The sequence below is a fragment of the Rhopalosiphum padi genome, chromosome 1, assembly GCF_020882245.1.
Source record: "Rhopalosiphum padi isolate XX-2018 chromosome 1, ASM2088224v1, whole genome shotgun sequence".
Classification (NCBI taxonomy): Eukaryota; Metazoa; Arthropoda; class Insecta; order Hemiptera; family Aphididae; genus Rhopalosiphum; species Rhopalosiphum padi.
In genome coordinates this window covers 41,274,793-41,291,466 of record NC_083597.1, presented here as the reverse complement: position 1 = coordinate 41,291,466, position 16,674 = coordinate 41,274,793, and the positions used below count along the sequence as shown (strand labels likewise).

Here is a 16,674-nt window from a genome sequence, read left to right as displayed (position 1 = left end):
TAATGGTGTTAAATTTCAGAGATTTGGTTGTCGAGAAATTTCTGGAAATTAAATAATTTAAAAATTAAAACTAAACATATTAAGTGTTTATTGTTGAAAAAAACTCAAAAATGGTGCTAAATGTTAAAACCTTTTAATAGAATAGTGCATATTATTTATACTGTATGGTCTGCTTGTATGAATATTATTTGAAAATTATTTTGAAAATTTTAAAAAAATGTGCAACAGTTTTTGGTTGCTTCCTAATAGGAGTGATAATTATTAACTATACTATATCTATACTCTGCAGAAGCTCGTGGTGCCATCAAATGAAGCGGGGAATGTTCCACTAAAAACTATACGTCACGCGTATTTGTATAGTTTTACTAAATGATTAATGTGTATTCCTACAGTATCCCGTGTGTACATTTATATTGCCTTTTTGGTATACATTTTATATTTCCTGTAAAAATAACAAATAATGAGACAGCCGTGTTTATTTTACGACTACATCTGCACCGACGATATTATACACAAGAAATATCCTTAGCTGCAGGTCTTTGACGCACGATAATAATAATATAATATAGCCGGCCGCAGTAAACTATATCGGGCGGCCGTATAAAAAATTTCAGACCGAAAAAAAATTGATCTCAAAAACACTCAAATAAATCATAATAATATATACCATACGTCATGATATTTTATTATATAGTGTAAATGCCTTCTTGTATATTAGGTATATTATATTATTACGTAGGTAGTTGTATTTTCGATTTCAAGAAATCATCGTGAGTTCCGTGTCGGTAATTTACACGTTTGAACAGTATCGTTATAAAATATATTATATCAGTGTATTATGTATATTATTACTGTTTGAAAATTGTATTAAATGTCCAAAAATCGTTCAAAATTCAAAATTCCCGGAATCGTTTTTTCGTGACAACATTTCAAACAAAACGATTCGCCGATAATTATTATAATATTTTATTAAACGCACCGTTTTAACGTCACGGCGTTCCTCCCCCACCCACGAACGTCCAAACACACACACACACACACACACAACCCCTTCCGACCGGTGGCGGCGGCGGACCATCGCTCCCCCCGCAGCCCGCCGGCCAAGAAATGTGGGTGGAGAGAGATTCTGTGCGGCGCGCAGTTGCCCCGGTCCGCGTACAGGTGTCGCCGCGGTCGACTCGGGTTTTTCGTTCTCCGCTCCCGGACTCGTCGCATGTGAGATTCATGTGGTTCGCCCGCGACTATTAACCACACGACACCGAGTTCGACGCGCTCTCCTCGTCCGGATGTGCTAATAATAATAACGCAATAATAATAATAATCATAATAATAATAGTAATAAAAATACGTGATATAATATTTAAATAATAATATTGTAATCGATTCACACGAACCGTTTTATTTGTTGTATATATTATATACCATAATATAATATATTTTAATGTGGTGTGATTTAGAGTGATTATTACAATATTATTAACATATTATATTATTCGTATTGCCGTTCGTCGTGCACGCGTATAGTCGCATCGCGAGAAAACTATAATACATTTTTTTTTACCGATTTTTACTTTTTATTTTGTTCGGTTTCTTATTGAAATTTTGTTTTATTCGTTTTTGTTTCGCGCCGATTACTTTCTGCTACGGAACCCGAATATATTGCCACACGGTTAAATATTTACCTACGTTTATTCCGTTTGGATTTTGTTTTTTGTTTCGTTTCGTTAACTAATCATTCATTGCGTAATTTTATTATATTTTTATACATGAGTGAAGTGCGTTTCTTGTGAAAGATAATTAAAAAATTGTTTTAATTCTTTTTTTTTATATATATTCATTTTCAAATATTTTTGTTATTTTATATGTTTGACGATTTTTGCCCGTCGTTTAAAGTCCTAGGATCGCCTAGGACCTCGTATTAAATTTTAGTGCAAAACATGGAAGCTACTTATTGCATTGGAAACGACGTTGACGTATGCCGAATGTTCGATCAATATTTATACAAGGTAAATACAACATTTTAATAGTTCCCCACCATAAAAATAAAAATTATTTGCTATAAATTGAATACTTTACAAATTAAGAAGGTAATTAAAAAAAAAAACTCAACTATTACGGTCATTCGAATATAAAATTATAATATAATTTTTGAAATGTGAAAAATTGAAAAAAAAATAATCGACAAATGTTTAATAATATATTTATTAAATAAATAATAATTGTAATTATTCAACGTCTATGTAGATTGGATACAAATAATATAAGAATTTAAATTATGACTAGGTAAAACCGGTTATGTTAGTATTTTTTATTCTTCATTTTTAATGATTAATACTACATCTATAAAGTTAAATTAAACAGAAAAGGTTCGTTAAAATAATAATTGATTTCATATTATTACAACTCGAATCAATTGGGGGGATCGATATATACCTATATATAATAAAATAATAATAATAAAAAAACGAAAAAAAAATATAGCGGTCGAGAAATTGTTGGTAACAACGATTAATGAATTAACCACCGGTGCCCGAGCCGGGTCAACCAACCATGACCTTGGTTGGCCTTGAACCTAGCAGCCAGCATCTTCAGACACAGTACCTATATGATCACTTAGGAATTCCACATTTCCAATATAGACACAATATGATAATAGTATATAATATCAGTAGGAGTAAAAACAAAACAAAAATTTGTCAATCGTTTCGTTGTACACATTTATTTTACAATACACCATCACGTCCCAGTGATTTCTACTGGATCAATCGTGCACAACATCAACATTTAAGAGAAAAAAAATCGATCGTTTTACCAAATCGCCGAAAGCGTACTCTTAATACAATGCATGCAGACATGTCATAATGTAAAATGTAATACGTCTGATTCGCGTGCTGTAATGGTCATGCATTTAAAATTAAATTAACAATCGTTTCACGAATTAACGGTCCAAACTGCACTAACTGAACATAGTATAACGTAATATTATTTCCCGTAACATATTATTATTATTATAGTCGACGACCGATTTTTGACCGTTTCTAGCACCGATCGTAATATTGGTAATATTATAGCTTGCATTGATTTGACGGCGTGATTTCGTCGAGATTCGAGGGCACGCGTGCCCCGTGTCGCGATATGTTACAGCCGGGCACGGGACTCACAGGTGGGTGCTCGTTCCCGAAAAATTCGACAAAAACGAAAACGCGTCCGCCGGTTGCCGTGGCATAGAAATTCTTTTCCCGTTTTTCCCATGATGGGACGACGATAGTCGACAAGTATATATACTATATAGGTAGGTAAACTGAAAACCGGCTCCATTAACCACACACTCGCTGACGAACACATGTTGTAAACAATCGTTCGATTTCTTCTCTTTGCTTTGTCAGCCACACAAGCAGACAACTGGCGCAACGAAAAGTAAAAAAAAATATGTACAAGCATTCTAGAAACGAAGATTATAACATTTATTTTTCTTTATTTTTTTATTTTTTAATCTCAGCCCCTCTCACTCTTTCTCGTTATTTTCTATTGTATGCTAATACTCGTTTTATATATTATTATATTATATTATATATATTTATATGTGTATACAATTTATACTATGGCAACACGATAAGAGACTTAAAATAAAGATTCAGAATAATTTATTAGATCGCTATTGTGCTTCCACCAGTACTTTATTACCCGGGGACTTATTGAAAAAAAGAGTCAAGTGTAAGCACACGTCATGACCTTTTTCCTGCCCCCCTTGCCCACCCTGTTTTTTAATGTACATTTTTTATTGCCTGGCCGGGGTTTTTCTGATTTAATGGTAATAAAAAGTGTTCTATCCATGAATACTAATTGGTTCATTACGTTCCGATTTAAATTCATTTTATTTTCTTGTTATGTTTAGATGCGTATCTAATAAATCGAACAGCAATATTTTTTCCTGTCCGTCCACTTATTAAAAAAAAAAAAGCGGTGATAAGAACAATACGTTTACTAAACGTGTTTAATTACATTCTAAATATAACGTTCTATATCTAAATCATGATATCGATAATTTTAATTTTGATGTGGTAGGTATACTATGTACGAACGTCATTATTCCAAATATAAAATATAATCTTAAGTGTTTTTTTTCGGTAGGTACCTATGTAGAATCACAAACATTTAAATTACGATGAAATAATTTGCTGACCTAAAAATAAAAATTATCAATAGGCAACACTACATATTTTTACGCAGGTTTCGTGACCACGAAATTCCTTTCTGCGACGAACACATAACGTCCGTATTTGACGGTTGTATTGTAGCGAGATAAAAACTATTACAATGCTGTAATATCATAATTCATAACCAATCACATCACGCTAATTCACATGTCCTCATGACCACTCGACTAATATTATACCTGTTTACTTATTTATTAATAAAAAATACATTGAATAATTATATAACACTAATTCATTTATAATAATATATAATACATATTATACAAATATGCTCACACATTATCGAGAACAATTATTATTGTGCCAAGATATCCATAGGAGTCCGACCTCTTAAGCGGTTATCGGGCTTATAGATTTTTAAAACACTTCACCGGATGACCTCGATGTTTATATAATACCTATTACACGTAGAATTCTTAGCTATTTATTGATTTTTAATATATATTATTTTTAAATTCAATAAATCACTTGGTTACAGATTTTTTTCGTTCGTAATCACCCGCTATTAGTGAATGGCCCTATTGATAACAATTAAGTATGTTAATGATGCGTCGTAAAAAATAGGTTGGATTTATTAATGTGAGTTTCGAATCATTGTTGCGTTTTAAATCACAATGTCTTGAAAGAGAAAAAACTGTAATCCCATCACTATAGCTGTGTAACAGTCCATTACAGTACGTATACCTAGGTATAACACATAAATTATATACCAATCCAATTCTTATTTTCATTATAAAACGCCCATAAAAAATAAAATTGTTTTAATTTAATATTTTAATATATAATTTGAGTTTAACTTAACCTCGATAGTTAGGTTAAAACAATATAACAAAATGTTTACAATTTTAATAAAAAAAATCACGTAATAAAAACTTGTAAAAATTCATGTTGATTTTTTTGTTTTTTTTTTAATTATCAATTATAAGACAAATTTCAGTTGTACATTAAACATTTTCATGGCGATTTAATTTACTTACTTGTTCTTTAAGTTCTTCGAGAAATGTCATTGTAGTAGGACTTTCTTTATTTTTTGATATACATTTTTTGTCAAGCTCGATCGGTGTTGTTTCGATGTTATTGAATATTTTATTTTTCAACGGTCGAGACTTTGAATTGACTACTTGCCCTTTTGCCATGTCTTGAAATGTATTTTGATGATGTGACAGCTTAGTTTCGGATAGTTCCGTATTATTGTCTGTGTTCATATTATGATTGAACACTTCCAAGCCCTGTTGCACCATATTTTCGTTTTTTTCAATTTTAGCCGAGACGTAGATAAGGACTGCACGTTTTAAAACGGGCAATTTATATTCACGAATTTTGACTAATTGTAGTTCTTGATATCCGTCTGCAATAAAATGTTTACCCACGATTATGTTTGATTTCATTTAACTTTATAACTGTGTAATAATGAGACTATGAGAGTATTATGAAATAATACGAATTAAAGTAGGACATTTTAGGAGAATGTAGGTAATGTATAAAATCTGATAAAAAACTATTATTTCTACGAAACAGACAATATTTTAAAAACCAGATGACGTAGAAATATTGAATAAAATATTTTCTGATAAGAATACAAGTCTGATGGTGTGAGATAATAATTAACAAATTATCTCCACATGAATGCGAGACATTTTGTGCAATTTTCTTAAAAACAAATTTGTAAAGAAGCGTCCCTATTATTGTTATTATCCATACGCATAAATCATAATTACCGTAAGTTTTCATTTTTTGCCAAATAATATTTAAACGATAAAAAAAAGTGTTTTATAAACTGGAAAAAGTGAAATTTTGGTTAGATAAATATAATATTCTGATTGTAATGATTATACCTATGAGAATATAAGATTGATATTTTTCCAAGGATGTTAATCTGCAGATGACATCGGTCACCGGTGTAATATACTCCAAAGACAAAGCATATCACGAATTAGAAAACGCGGGAGTTATGAATTACATAACATCGAATAATTATAAAGGTAATGGACTGATATTTTATAAACAACATAAGCAAGGCAACTTTGAATAATCACAATATTACTCAATATACATTTTAAATTAAAAAAAAAATCTAGATATATTAGCGAAAAGTAATTATCAAATCAATTTGAAATTGTCAGTATATAGAATAATATGTAGTTATAATATTTTAATAATGCCAGTCTGTATGCCAAAGCTGTAATTATAACAATTTCGTATGATAGAATCGAAAAAAAAATATAATAATTATACGTATTATTATGATGTTGTAAAACAAAGTGTTTTGAAATCGTTTCAAGATTTGAAAATAAAGAAGTATGTTATTCATAAATATTACTTCCTCGTGCTTAGCCCCTTCGCAAAAATAAAATATAAAATTGCATTTTTCTTCCAATATCGAAGTATAATACGTTATTATTTTCATTGAGCGGCATATGGACTGAGGGGGAGATGAAATGATGAGATATTTTCTTTTAACTGAACGCGTCGTATAATAATAAAACGTCACATATAGAAATCAAATAAGAAGAGAACAATATGTTATACTACTTGTGCTGCGGGAAATAAGAAAAAATAAGTTACACACAATTTCTAAATAAATGCTCACTTTTCCATACAAAATATAATATTATTTAATATCATACGAATTTTGAGTGTCTCTTCAATGGGTAATGGAAAAATGATGAACTCTTGCGTCGAAGATGAATTCTAAAATGTACATGAAAAATGCATTATGCATTTTGATATTTTAAATAATATTCCATCGTACTTACTACTTACTTCCGTCTTCTTCATTCCGACATATACTCAAACCGTTTAGACTTGGCTGTTCAACCATTTATGCAAGTGACGCATGAATAACAAATGTATGATCTTCAATATGCAGATTTTTTATATATGTTCTAAACAAATAACAGAAACAACATTTATGATTTTAAAAAAAATGTATAACATATAATGTGTAGGTATTTATATAGACTATTTATAATTAGTTATGTAATTAAATTGTATATATGACGTGTGTGTGTGTGTGTGTGTGTGTGTGTGTGTGTGTGTGTAGTAAGTAAAATCTAGAAAGTAAAATTATAGTTGGAATAATAAGACAGTGACAAAACTTAAAAGTTTTATGTATGAAATATAATAATAAATTTGATATATTTGTATCTAAGTTTAAAAGTGTTGTCATTTTTATTATCTTATTATCACGAACATCCTTAATAATTATCAGTAAAACTTGATTTAATTTAGTAATGATTAGGTTGTACTTCGGTGTACCTTGGATAATTAATAATTAATTTAATCAACTATGAAACCAATTCACTCTTACATATATTTTCTTCATGAAATACGATTAGTGACAATGCTGCTGTTAATGGTTCTTAAACATTAAGAACGTGCGGCCATTGCAGTGCATTTGAATTTAAACACAGGAAAATAAACAACAATTTTACGTCATTGCGGTTTAACGTGACGCAACTGATCAATTGCAAGAAAGAAGGAAAAAACAAAACAGGCTCACCGAGAATAGAGCGATTATTTTGTTTTATATTTTAACTAATATTTCTACGACAAGAATAAATTGCTGAAAGTTATTACAATAATTAAATAATCTGAAAAACATAGGTAGATGTATAATGTATAAATGTATATATACACATCGGAACAGGTCTGTCCGCGTCCGTTCGTTCGAACGTCTGCTTAAAGGTTATTGTAAATTATGACACATGATTATTCTTTGGGCGATCGTTTCCTCTACCCGCCACCCGTCAGCCAACCCCGCCACCGGCTCGTTCACCCCGGAGAAATAATTTTGTTTTCTCTCCACTTTTTTTTTCCTGTTTTGTTTTAATAGCACTATAAATCTTCGGACGAAATTATAGGAACGCACCAAATGAGAGGAATACACAATACAACATACGCCCACTTCAGAAACAATGACAACAATGCCAAAGCCTATTGTGCGTGTTCCCTCTCTAGTCACTACCCTTTTGGTTCACTCTTCTAAAATACGTTCGATTTATGACTATGCTTTTGTGCATTTATTCGGTAACCGTGCTGTACACGCGCAATGTTAATATGCACTCAGATCGGACTTGAAACCGTTCAGGACTAAAATTAAGTGGCAATCTATATAACTACGTAATGGCAGCATTGAGTTGTTCAACTGTGTGATTTTGTTTTTAACGTTTTCATTGCAGACCTTCAGGGTGTAAATAAATTATGTAATATGTACATTATAGGTCATCATATCATATTATTTGTGATCTAATTATAGGTGGCATACATCATCTGATCATCGGCACGAACGACCTGCAGCGCGATGTATAGAATATAATTAAATAATAGTGCGTTTAATTAGCGAAGAAAAACAAATAAGCTGCAATCTGAATATCTTATCAATAATACATAGTTTTTTTCAATAATTTAATTTATAAACATTAAATGCTTTAATGTCGTTGGTTAAAAACATCAAGGATTTATATTTTTATGATACTGTGTTCTTCAAATGTTTTTTGAATTAATTAAATCAAGAACACAAGTTTTATTTCATTCTGTTTGTTTATAATTTCGATGAAAATGGTTAAAAAGTATTCGAATAAAAGTTTTATTTAAAAAATATTCACTAATTATGAATCCGTTTTCTTATTAAATATCATGTTTATTTATGAACTTCATTATAAATGGAAAATTATTTGTTGAATATATAAAATACATTATTATTATTGTATTAAGCAACGGATTGTTAGAACCCCTTTTATATAAAAGTTTCAAACCATAGAAATAGTATTGAAATGGTTTGAATAAATTAAAAACAAAAAAATCAATACCGTCTCATAAAATAAACAAGCTGCAGTATACTTTGAATGTTATTAAAATTTTACCATAATCCCTGTAGTTTATTATGGAAATAACTTGAACAGAAATAATTTTTATTCCGTGTATATTAAGGCTTGTTTATTTTCTAACGTTAATAAACATTTTCTCTACGTATATTAATATAATAGCATTTTGAGTACCTACTTACCTACCAGCTACCTGGTTTTTAAATCACTAATTGGCCATACAAAATAATTCAATAAACAGTTTGATTTTTCACGGTATGCCAATATAAAAAATAATACAATTATTTTTCAAATTAAAACAGCGAAGTATTCTACTATAAATTATATTATTAAAATATTATATGAAGTGATTTCAATTTAAACTGCCGACTATCCTAAACAAGGTCACCGCGATTCGTCGTCTATCGACACTAGATTATAGAGCCGGTAATAGACAAAAGAAAAGAGTATTATTTCCCAAAAAGGAATATTGTTTGGAATGTTTTTTAGTATTACTTTAAGGCTTGTGTCGAATGAGTGAGTGAGAAGATGTGGAGAGAGACACTACTTGTATAATACTGACGTTATAAAACTTTATTTTTTTTCTCTTTATCCGCCAGACAAGAAGTTCACCAAAGTCGATATTTGCACGGCAATAATTCTCGAAAAACGCGTGCGAGTTAGGTGGTGCGGACGCACGGGCAGTGGTTGTTTGGTGAGGGTGATAGGGTGCGGCGGTAGAGGTAGAAAATATATAAAGTTTTTAAACATAAAAGACCCTTTCCGTTCTAAATAATATATTATATTATATAATATGTGTTATTTTCTTTCTTTCGTTTATATTTATTTTTCGTAATAAACAGCATTCCTGTCGCATGGTCCATTAAGGAAGTAATAATTTTTGTTTCAAACACGAAAAAACAACACAAATTACAATTTAATTGATATTTATTGGCATAATAATGACGGAGCCCGAATAGGAACAATGTAACAATGGCGTTATTGCATTAACTAAGTGGACATTTCTAAATGTCTTCTCAGGGTTGTTTCAATTAGACACACCGAACCTATACGTATTATATTATCTGTACGAGTGTGTTGTATAATATCATTTTATACGCTTGTACGCGGTCGGCCGACCAAAACTGTGCGCGGGACCTCGCCGAGTGCGATATCTTGGCCTGGCCAACATCGAGCGCGCGCATAATATTATAACATCGTTATACCGTATACCTATATTATATCCCCCGTCGTGTCCGAATGGACCGTCGTCGTCGCCGGGTGTCCCGCGATTTCGAAACGACTTTGTGCCTATACAATATGTATAGGTACGAGCGATACAATTTTTTTTTAGGGCCGTGAGAACGGCGTTTAATGTAAATAATATTGTTATGTTTAGAAATTCACGTATATTTACACACCCGGTATACAATTTGAACCTCTGCATTATACTATATATATTTTTTTAACCTCATGATCTTGTATAGGGGTACTGGCTGCAGTTTGCGTTTCCACGATATAGCCGAAAACCCTTCAGAGTCGATTTGTCGCATATTCGTACAATAATAATTAAATATATTGTAATATTAAACATTTATACAACGACTCTCGGCGTGACGGTACAACAGTTGCTTTGTATTATCGAATATATTATTATATTGCGTATATTATACGATGATATTATAACCTATTCAAAATTACTTGCGTCGGGACGTGGTTAACCCGAGGGTTGTACCTAAATATTTTTATTAATAATATCAATCTGTATAGGGATATAGTATGGTAAACAGACTATACACATATACCTATATAGTATCTATTACACGATTTATTTAATGACTGAATTATCACACGGTCAACAATTTGCATATGCGTGTGCAATGTGCACCATCATGTGACATTATAGGTGTACCAAGGGTTGACACAATATATTATTAAACATATAGGTACGAGTTTTTTTTTTTGTTTGGTTGAGATTTTACTACACGCAAAGGTTTTTATGTGCGTTTTAATCTAATGAACCATTAATTGCATTTAACGGCCGAACACTGATAATATAGCACTATATAGTGTTTTTTCTGGTTTCAAAATCAATTTATTTCTTTATCGATTTAATTAGCGTTTTTTAATTTTTGTGGGCAAAAAGGGGTTAAAATACTGCAACTAATAACTATCGTACTAAAGTTCAATAAATTTGAACGAACTATTATTTTTAACAAAGGAAAAATAGACTTGTAGGTTTTTATTTTAATCTAGTATGACATAATAATTCAAATCAAATTAATAAACTATACTTATTAGTGTTTAGTTTTTTTACTATTCATTGTTTAAAAACTAAAACTGTTTTTAAAATTTGGAAGTATCGTACATTATTTCTTAGGACTACATGTTGAAATTAACGACAAATAATAATCATGCTTATTATAAGTACAAATTTACAAATAAAATGAATAATGTTTTTTATTTAATTATTAAACTATATTAACAGGATCTAAAATTATATTTTACAGTACGTATGTAGTGCCTAGTATTACAATACGCAATCGAATTAGTGTATTTAACAGAATAATAATGTTAAAGTACACAGTAGTTATAATGGACTTTTAATGTAATTCGAATAATTTAAATTTCGTTATATAAGTCATTAAAGTGAATATTTATTACGAAATTTGAAAAAATGTAATTATATTGTGAGAAATTAATACTTGTCCATTGTGTTGTAATTTTTCTCTTTTTCGCATATAATTTTTGACCACCTGCGTGAGATGACATTAGTATAAAACGCAATTAGCGAATATCATAATCTTGCTTCGGATACCGTTTTTATTACACGTCAGTGCAGTTTGCGTTGAATATTAATAATATCTTTCCGTCGAAAATATGTTAACCGCTCAACTGCAATAGTAAAATACGAGTTTAGCGATTTAAAATGTATCAGCTATTCAGTTGGGACACTGAACATTGTCGACTGGCCAAAAACGATTGTCGCATATTATACGCTTTATAAATCGCTATCGAAATCACACGTTTGTCAAAAGCGTGGGGCGCCTTGCGGTAGATTTTCAACAAAAACCGGATCCAATGATCCCTTTATATATTTTCTTTATACTTTTATTATACCTGTGACGTCGTACAGAGATCGTACCATGTCACGTCGCTACCTGTTGTATCTGCCTATAACGCTTTAGCGTTAAATGTACATACAAAAAAATGTATTGCATAAACAATATAATTTTATAGCCGTACACAAAAAAATCCATTTAAAATTGAACATTTAGTTTTTCGAAGGGGTCGACAATCACAATATAATTTTTTCCTCAAAAAATTGCTAACGTTCGACCACCTCGATTATTTTAAAACTATGTACACGACGTTATAAATTATAATATTATATTGATATAGTATACACTATGCAGAGCGTTAGACGTTCAAACGCCTCTTTGTAATATACTCGTTGTAACGCATAGCAATATTATCATAAACTACTCCGGCAAACACTTGTTTAGAGTGTTTGAACGACCGTAAATCGTACAGCTGTTATATCATATTTCACAGTGGCCGCTTTTATAATATTTTAAATAAAGCTATAGTCTACGATAATAACGAAACCTGCTGCAAAATCAAAACATAATAGATACTTAATATAACTCCAGTTGTGTTTTGATTGTTGTAAGTAGGTATATAGGTAATAGCGGGTATACCGATTTCCGTCGCGTTAACATGTGGTACTAATCGTTCCCGTTTACGACGGAAAACCATAATATAATTTCCACTCATAATTATTAAGTGTTCCTCAATCCTCTTAAAAGTAATCTCGAACGCTAACAGACTTAATATTTCAATTTGCTATGCTGCCAGCGGCGCATGCAAATAATGTATTACCATTGCTATAGACATATTATATTCAACCTATATAGTCGTCGTCATGAAATCCAAATGTTCCCAACTTTTTTTCAATTCCTCAATACCGCAAAGGTCGATCAGAAACAACAACGAGGAAGGAAGTTTAGAAAAATCGCATATATAATATTATTGTCTTCTTCTCGAAAAAAAACAATAACGAAAGAAATGACGGGACAACCCACCGCGAGCCGATAACTTATCGTCGATTTGTCTCGGTCCCGGCTTAAAACCATGACGGAGAGTTGGTCAGTGATTGCTGCATTGACGGTCGTCGTGCGTCCGTCGCACACGTGTTCGCAGGGAGACCACCACGAAAGGTACAAGATGTGAAGTATATATATTATTATACGGCGTATACGCGTCACAAGTCATTCGATCCATGTGCTCGCACACGATATCACACGGTTATGTACGAACAGACAATATTGTAATGTACATAAAATAATAATAATATAATATATTATAATATCGCTCGCTTGTGTGTGTGTGTGTGTGTGTGTGTGTGTGAGCAACTGTAAACGTGTAATATTATAGCGCCGCATCCTCTCGGTCCGGCGTGGTGCGCGTGTGGTCGGAGGAGGACGTGTTTAGAGAGAGAAAGAGAGAGAGAGAGTGAGTTTAAGACACGCCAGATGGCAGGCCGCCCCGATCGGGTGCTCGCGCGCTGCACCGGTCACCCCGTCGCGAAGTCATGCAATAATAATAATAATAATAATAATAATAATATTAGGTATATCTAAAATACGAGCGAATATCGTCATTTTACACGTGTCGATGCTTCGGCGGCGCGGAGTCGTGTCTACTTCGATACATAATATATATATATATATATATATATATATGTGTTATAATAATAAGACGTGCAACTATATTATAATATTGCTCACGCGTGTGCCGTGCCTACCATATTATAATAATGTTACGCGCGAACGGCAGTGACGGCTAAACTGGACCCGCTGCAGATAGAGATGACGGAGAAATATAAACCCGAAAATAAATACTACAATATTATCATAATATACGTGTATGGACACCGTCTTACACGCGCGACTCACCGTGCCCGCGATCTGCAGCACAATTTACAGCAGCGCGGGGAGTGCGTGTCGTGTGCGCTGTATAGTAGTTGTATATATACATCATAATATTACAACAATAATACAATAATATCATGTATTGTGCAGGTGTGTGATGGGATCGGGGAGGTGGCCCCGGGGATTTGGACGATTACCCGCAGAGAGCGCCGGACCGACCTTTTTTCTTCTTTTCTTTCTCGTCCCTAATCCACCCCATCCCCGCGTTGCGCCACCCCCGCGTCGTATAACGCTGTAAGTGGCTAGCGCGATTCGACATCGTGTCGTCTGCCCCGTCGTGTGTTCGGTCTCGGCAGCCCGCCGACCGCCCCCGCACGTCGTCTCGTTCGACCCTCGCCGTCGTCGTCGTCGTCGTCCAAACACCCCTCCGCGTGCACACGATACAACATAATAATATAATAGCGACCCGGAACGAACGTATAATATTGTGCGTGTACGTACGTATGTGTATACGGTATTATTATACGTGTTGTATAAAAATCGACAACTGCAGCAGATCGTCGTCGCGACGGTACAAATCGCGAATTGCCGTCGCCGACCCACCGTAACACTGCGTTTTTCGAGGTCATGGTTTTCACACTTGTGTAGTATAGCGTATAATATTATTATTACACACTTTGCGTTATACCGCGGTAGTAGTAGTTGTGGTTACAGCCACCGCCGCACACTCGATTCATCCGAAACGGCGCGTGGACAAACCGCCACCATCGCCGCCGCCGCCGCAAAAGGTTGTGCTTATTATTATTATTGTAATGTAAACGCACGCACACAAAACTCCCTTGTATTTATTTAAATGAGCTACAAATAATACAACGATAAACACGTCCAAAAGTCATTACATTTAACACGTTTTATGAACAGTATACCAATTACGACATTTTTCTCGTTATTCTGTTTCCAATAATTTTTTATGAAAAAAAAAAGTTCCTTTAAAAAAATATGTAATTGATCAATAGTTATTTTTGTACTCATCACTGTATAGTTGCAGGTATACCGTGTGTAAACGGATTTCATTTTTTACGAGATCGACGAGATGATATTATATATGACATTTTTTTAAATTTTAAATAGTCTTACTTTACGACGTTGCGTTTGAAAAGTTTGGCAATTGAACAATTTCGTGTGACCCTAATTCAGTATTCTCGATAACATTTATCAATCGCCAGGTTTTTTATATCGTTATGTATAAATTAATGTATTCGTTTATAATTCATTTACTATTATAGTATTATCTATACTCGGTTTACGCGATAACGGTGGTATATAAGCAAACAAATTATAATATTTTATAAGTAAACTCGGATTTTATCATTATCATTTATATACGACTAATATATATAGGTTGTAGAAACTTACCTAATCTGAAGTGCGTGTTCCCAATTTATAAACATTTTTTTTTTTTTTTTAAGATACCATAGTAGCTATCTTATCTTCTATTAAAAGCATTATATAAATAACATTTATTACATAAACGGATCTTCTTGACAGGTTTCGGTTAATTTACTTTAGACTAATTTAAAATGAAAATAGAACTACTACACTAGTTATTATTATTATTATTTTTTTTTTTGACGCACAGCTGTATTTTTAATTGGTATTTTCAAAAAGAGCATGTGACTGATTATTCACTTAAGCAGGTGGAATTATTTTAATAAGTCCGTTTGTGTGCTCGTGTCAAAAAATCGAAATACATATGAAACATTTCATTCGTATACGTTAAAATATTGTGTTCAAACGAGATGGATAATCGCTGCGAGTGCGGTGTGATCGAATTTGTTTTTCCAAATAAACATTACCATTTTTAATGATGTTACAATGGTGCTGCAAGAGCTACGTATCTACCAACGAATTTAGACGCAGATACAACGAGTATTGTTCTATTAAAATATATGAATAGTTTGTTATTGAAACTTGGATATTCCTTAAAATTTCTTGTGTTCGTAATCATAATGATCTCTCATCTTGTAACACGATCGTTTTAATTACTCGCTCGTCTGTTTGCGATCATTTTTCTCATTACTTGTGTCCCAAATTCGTTGACTTCCGTACTGACTGCATGGAAAAAAAAATATGCACATGAGTGTGGTGTCGGTAGTCCGTCCTTTCGTTACTGATATTCGACATCAGTAGAAACGGTTTCACGATTGACTACGATTGCACTATAAGGAACACTCGACAAGAACACAATTTTTCGGGTTTGCAACGATCATAATATTATTCGAGGCGCGTGCGACAGTAGCCACAGTAGTTGTTCCGGTCAGATGATCGGCCGCCTCGTTATGCGTGTTGTCACGATAACCGGAATAAGGTGAATACGGAATCGACGAAATTGATCACGAAGCACGCGGTACGATGTTAGGTACGCATCACTCGATCTGAGAAAACTTTTACGGCAAATTGTTAACAACGCGGCTGTTTATCCATGTGATTGTGAATTGGATATTCGATTATTTTGGTTCAACACTATGCGTATTACGTATAAATTATATAGATATAATTATGATAAAGTGCGTACCTATTTATTTTTACGTTGTACGGTGAAAAGTTATTAAATAAACTCCATTAAATATTTATGATGAAATAGTCGAAATATATTATTAAAGCAAGTAAACTATATTTTTTTCTTTAGTTTTAAAAATTAAAACATTTATCATACTT

At 32.5% G+C, this 16,674-nt stretch overlaps 1 protein-coding gene across 4 annotated transcripts in view; it reads left to right on the top strand.

Annotated features, from left to right (window-relative positions):
• The first annotated feature begins 1,214 nt into the window (after positions 1-1,214).
• Positions 1,215-16,674, top strand: part of LOC132918245 (GATA zinc finger domain-containing protein 10-like) — a 103,022-nt gene continuing 87,562 nt past the window's right edge. For 2 of the 4 annotated variants that reach the window (XM_060979379.1, XM_060979376.1), the window contains exon 1: positions 1,216-2,006. In XM_060979379.1, coding sequence (XP_060835362.1) covers positions 1,938-2,006 — 69 coding nt within the window. In that variant the 5' untranslated portion in view covers positions 1,216-1,937. Of the gene's footprint in view, positions 2,007-16,674 lie in introns of all 4 variants that reach the window. The other 2 variants (XM_060979377.1, XM_060979380.1) reach the window with 2 other exon arrangements.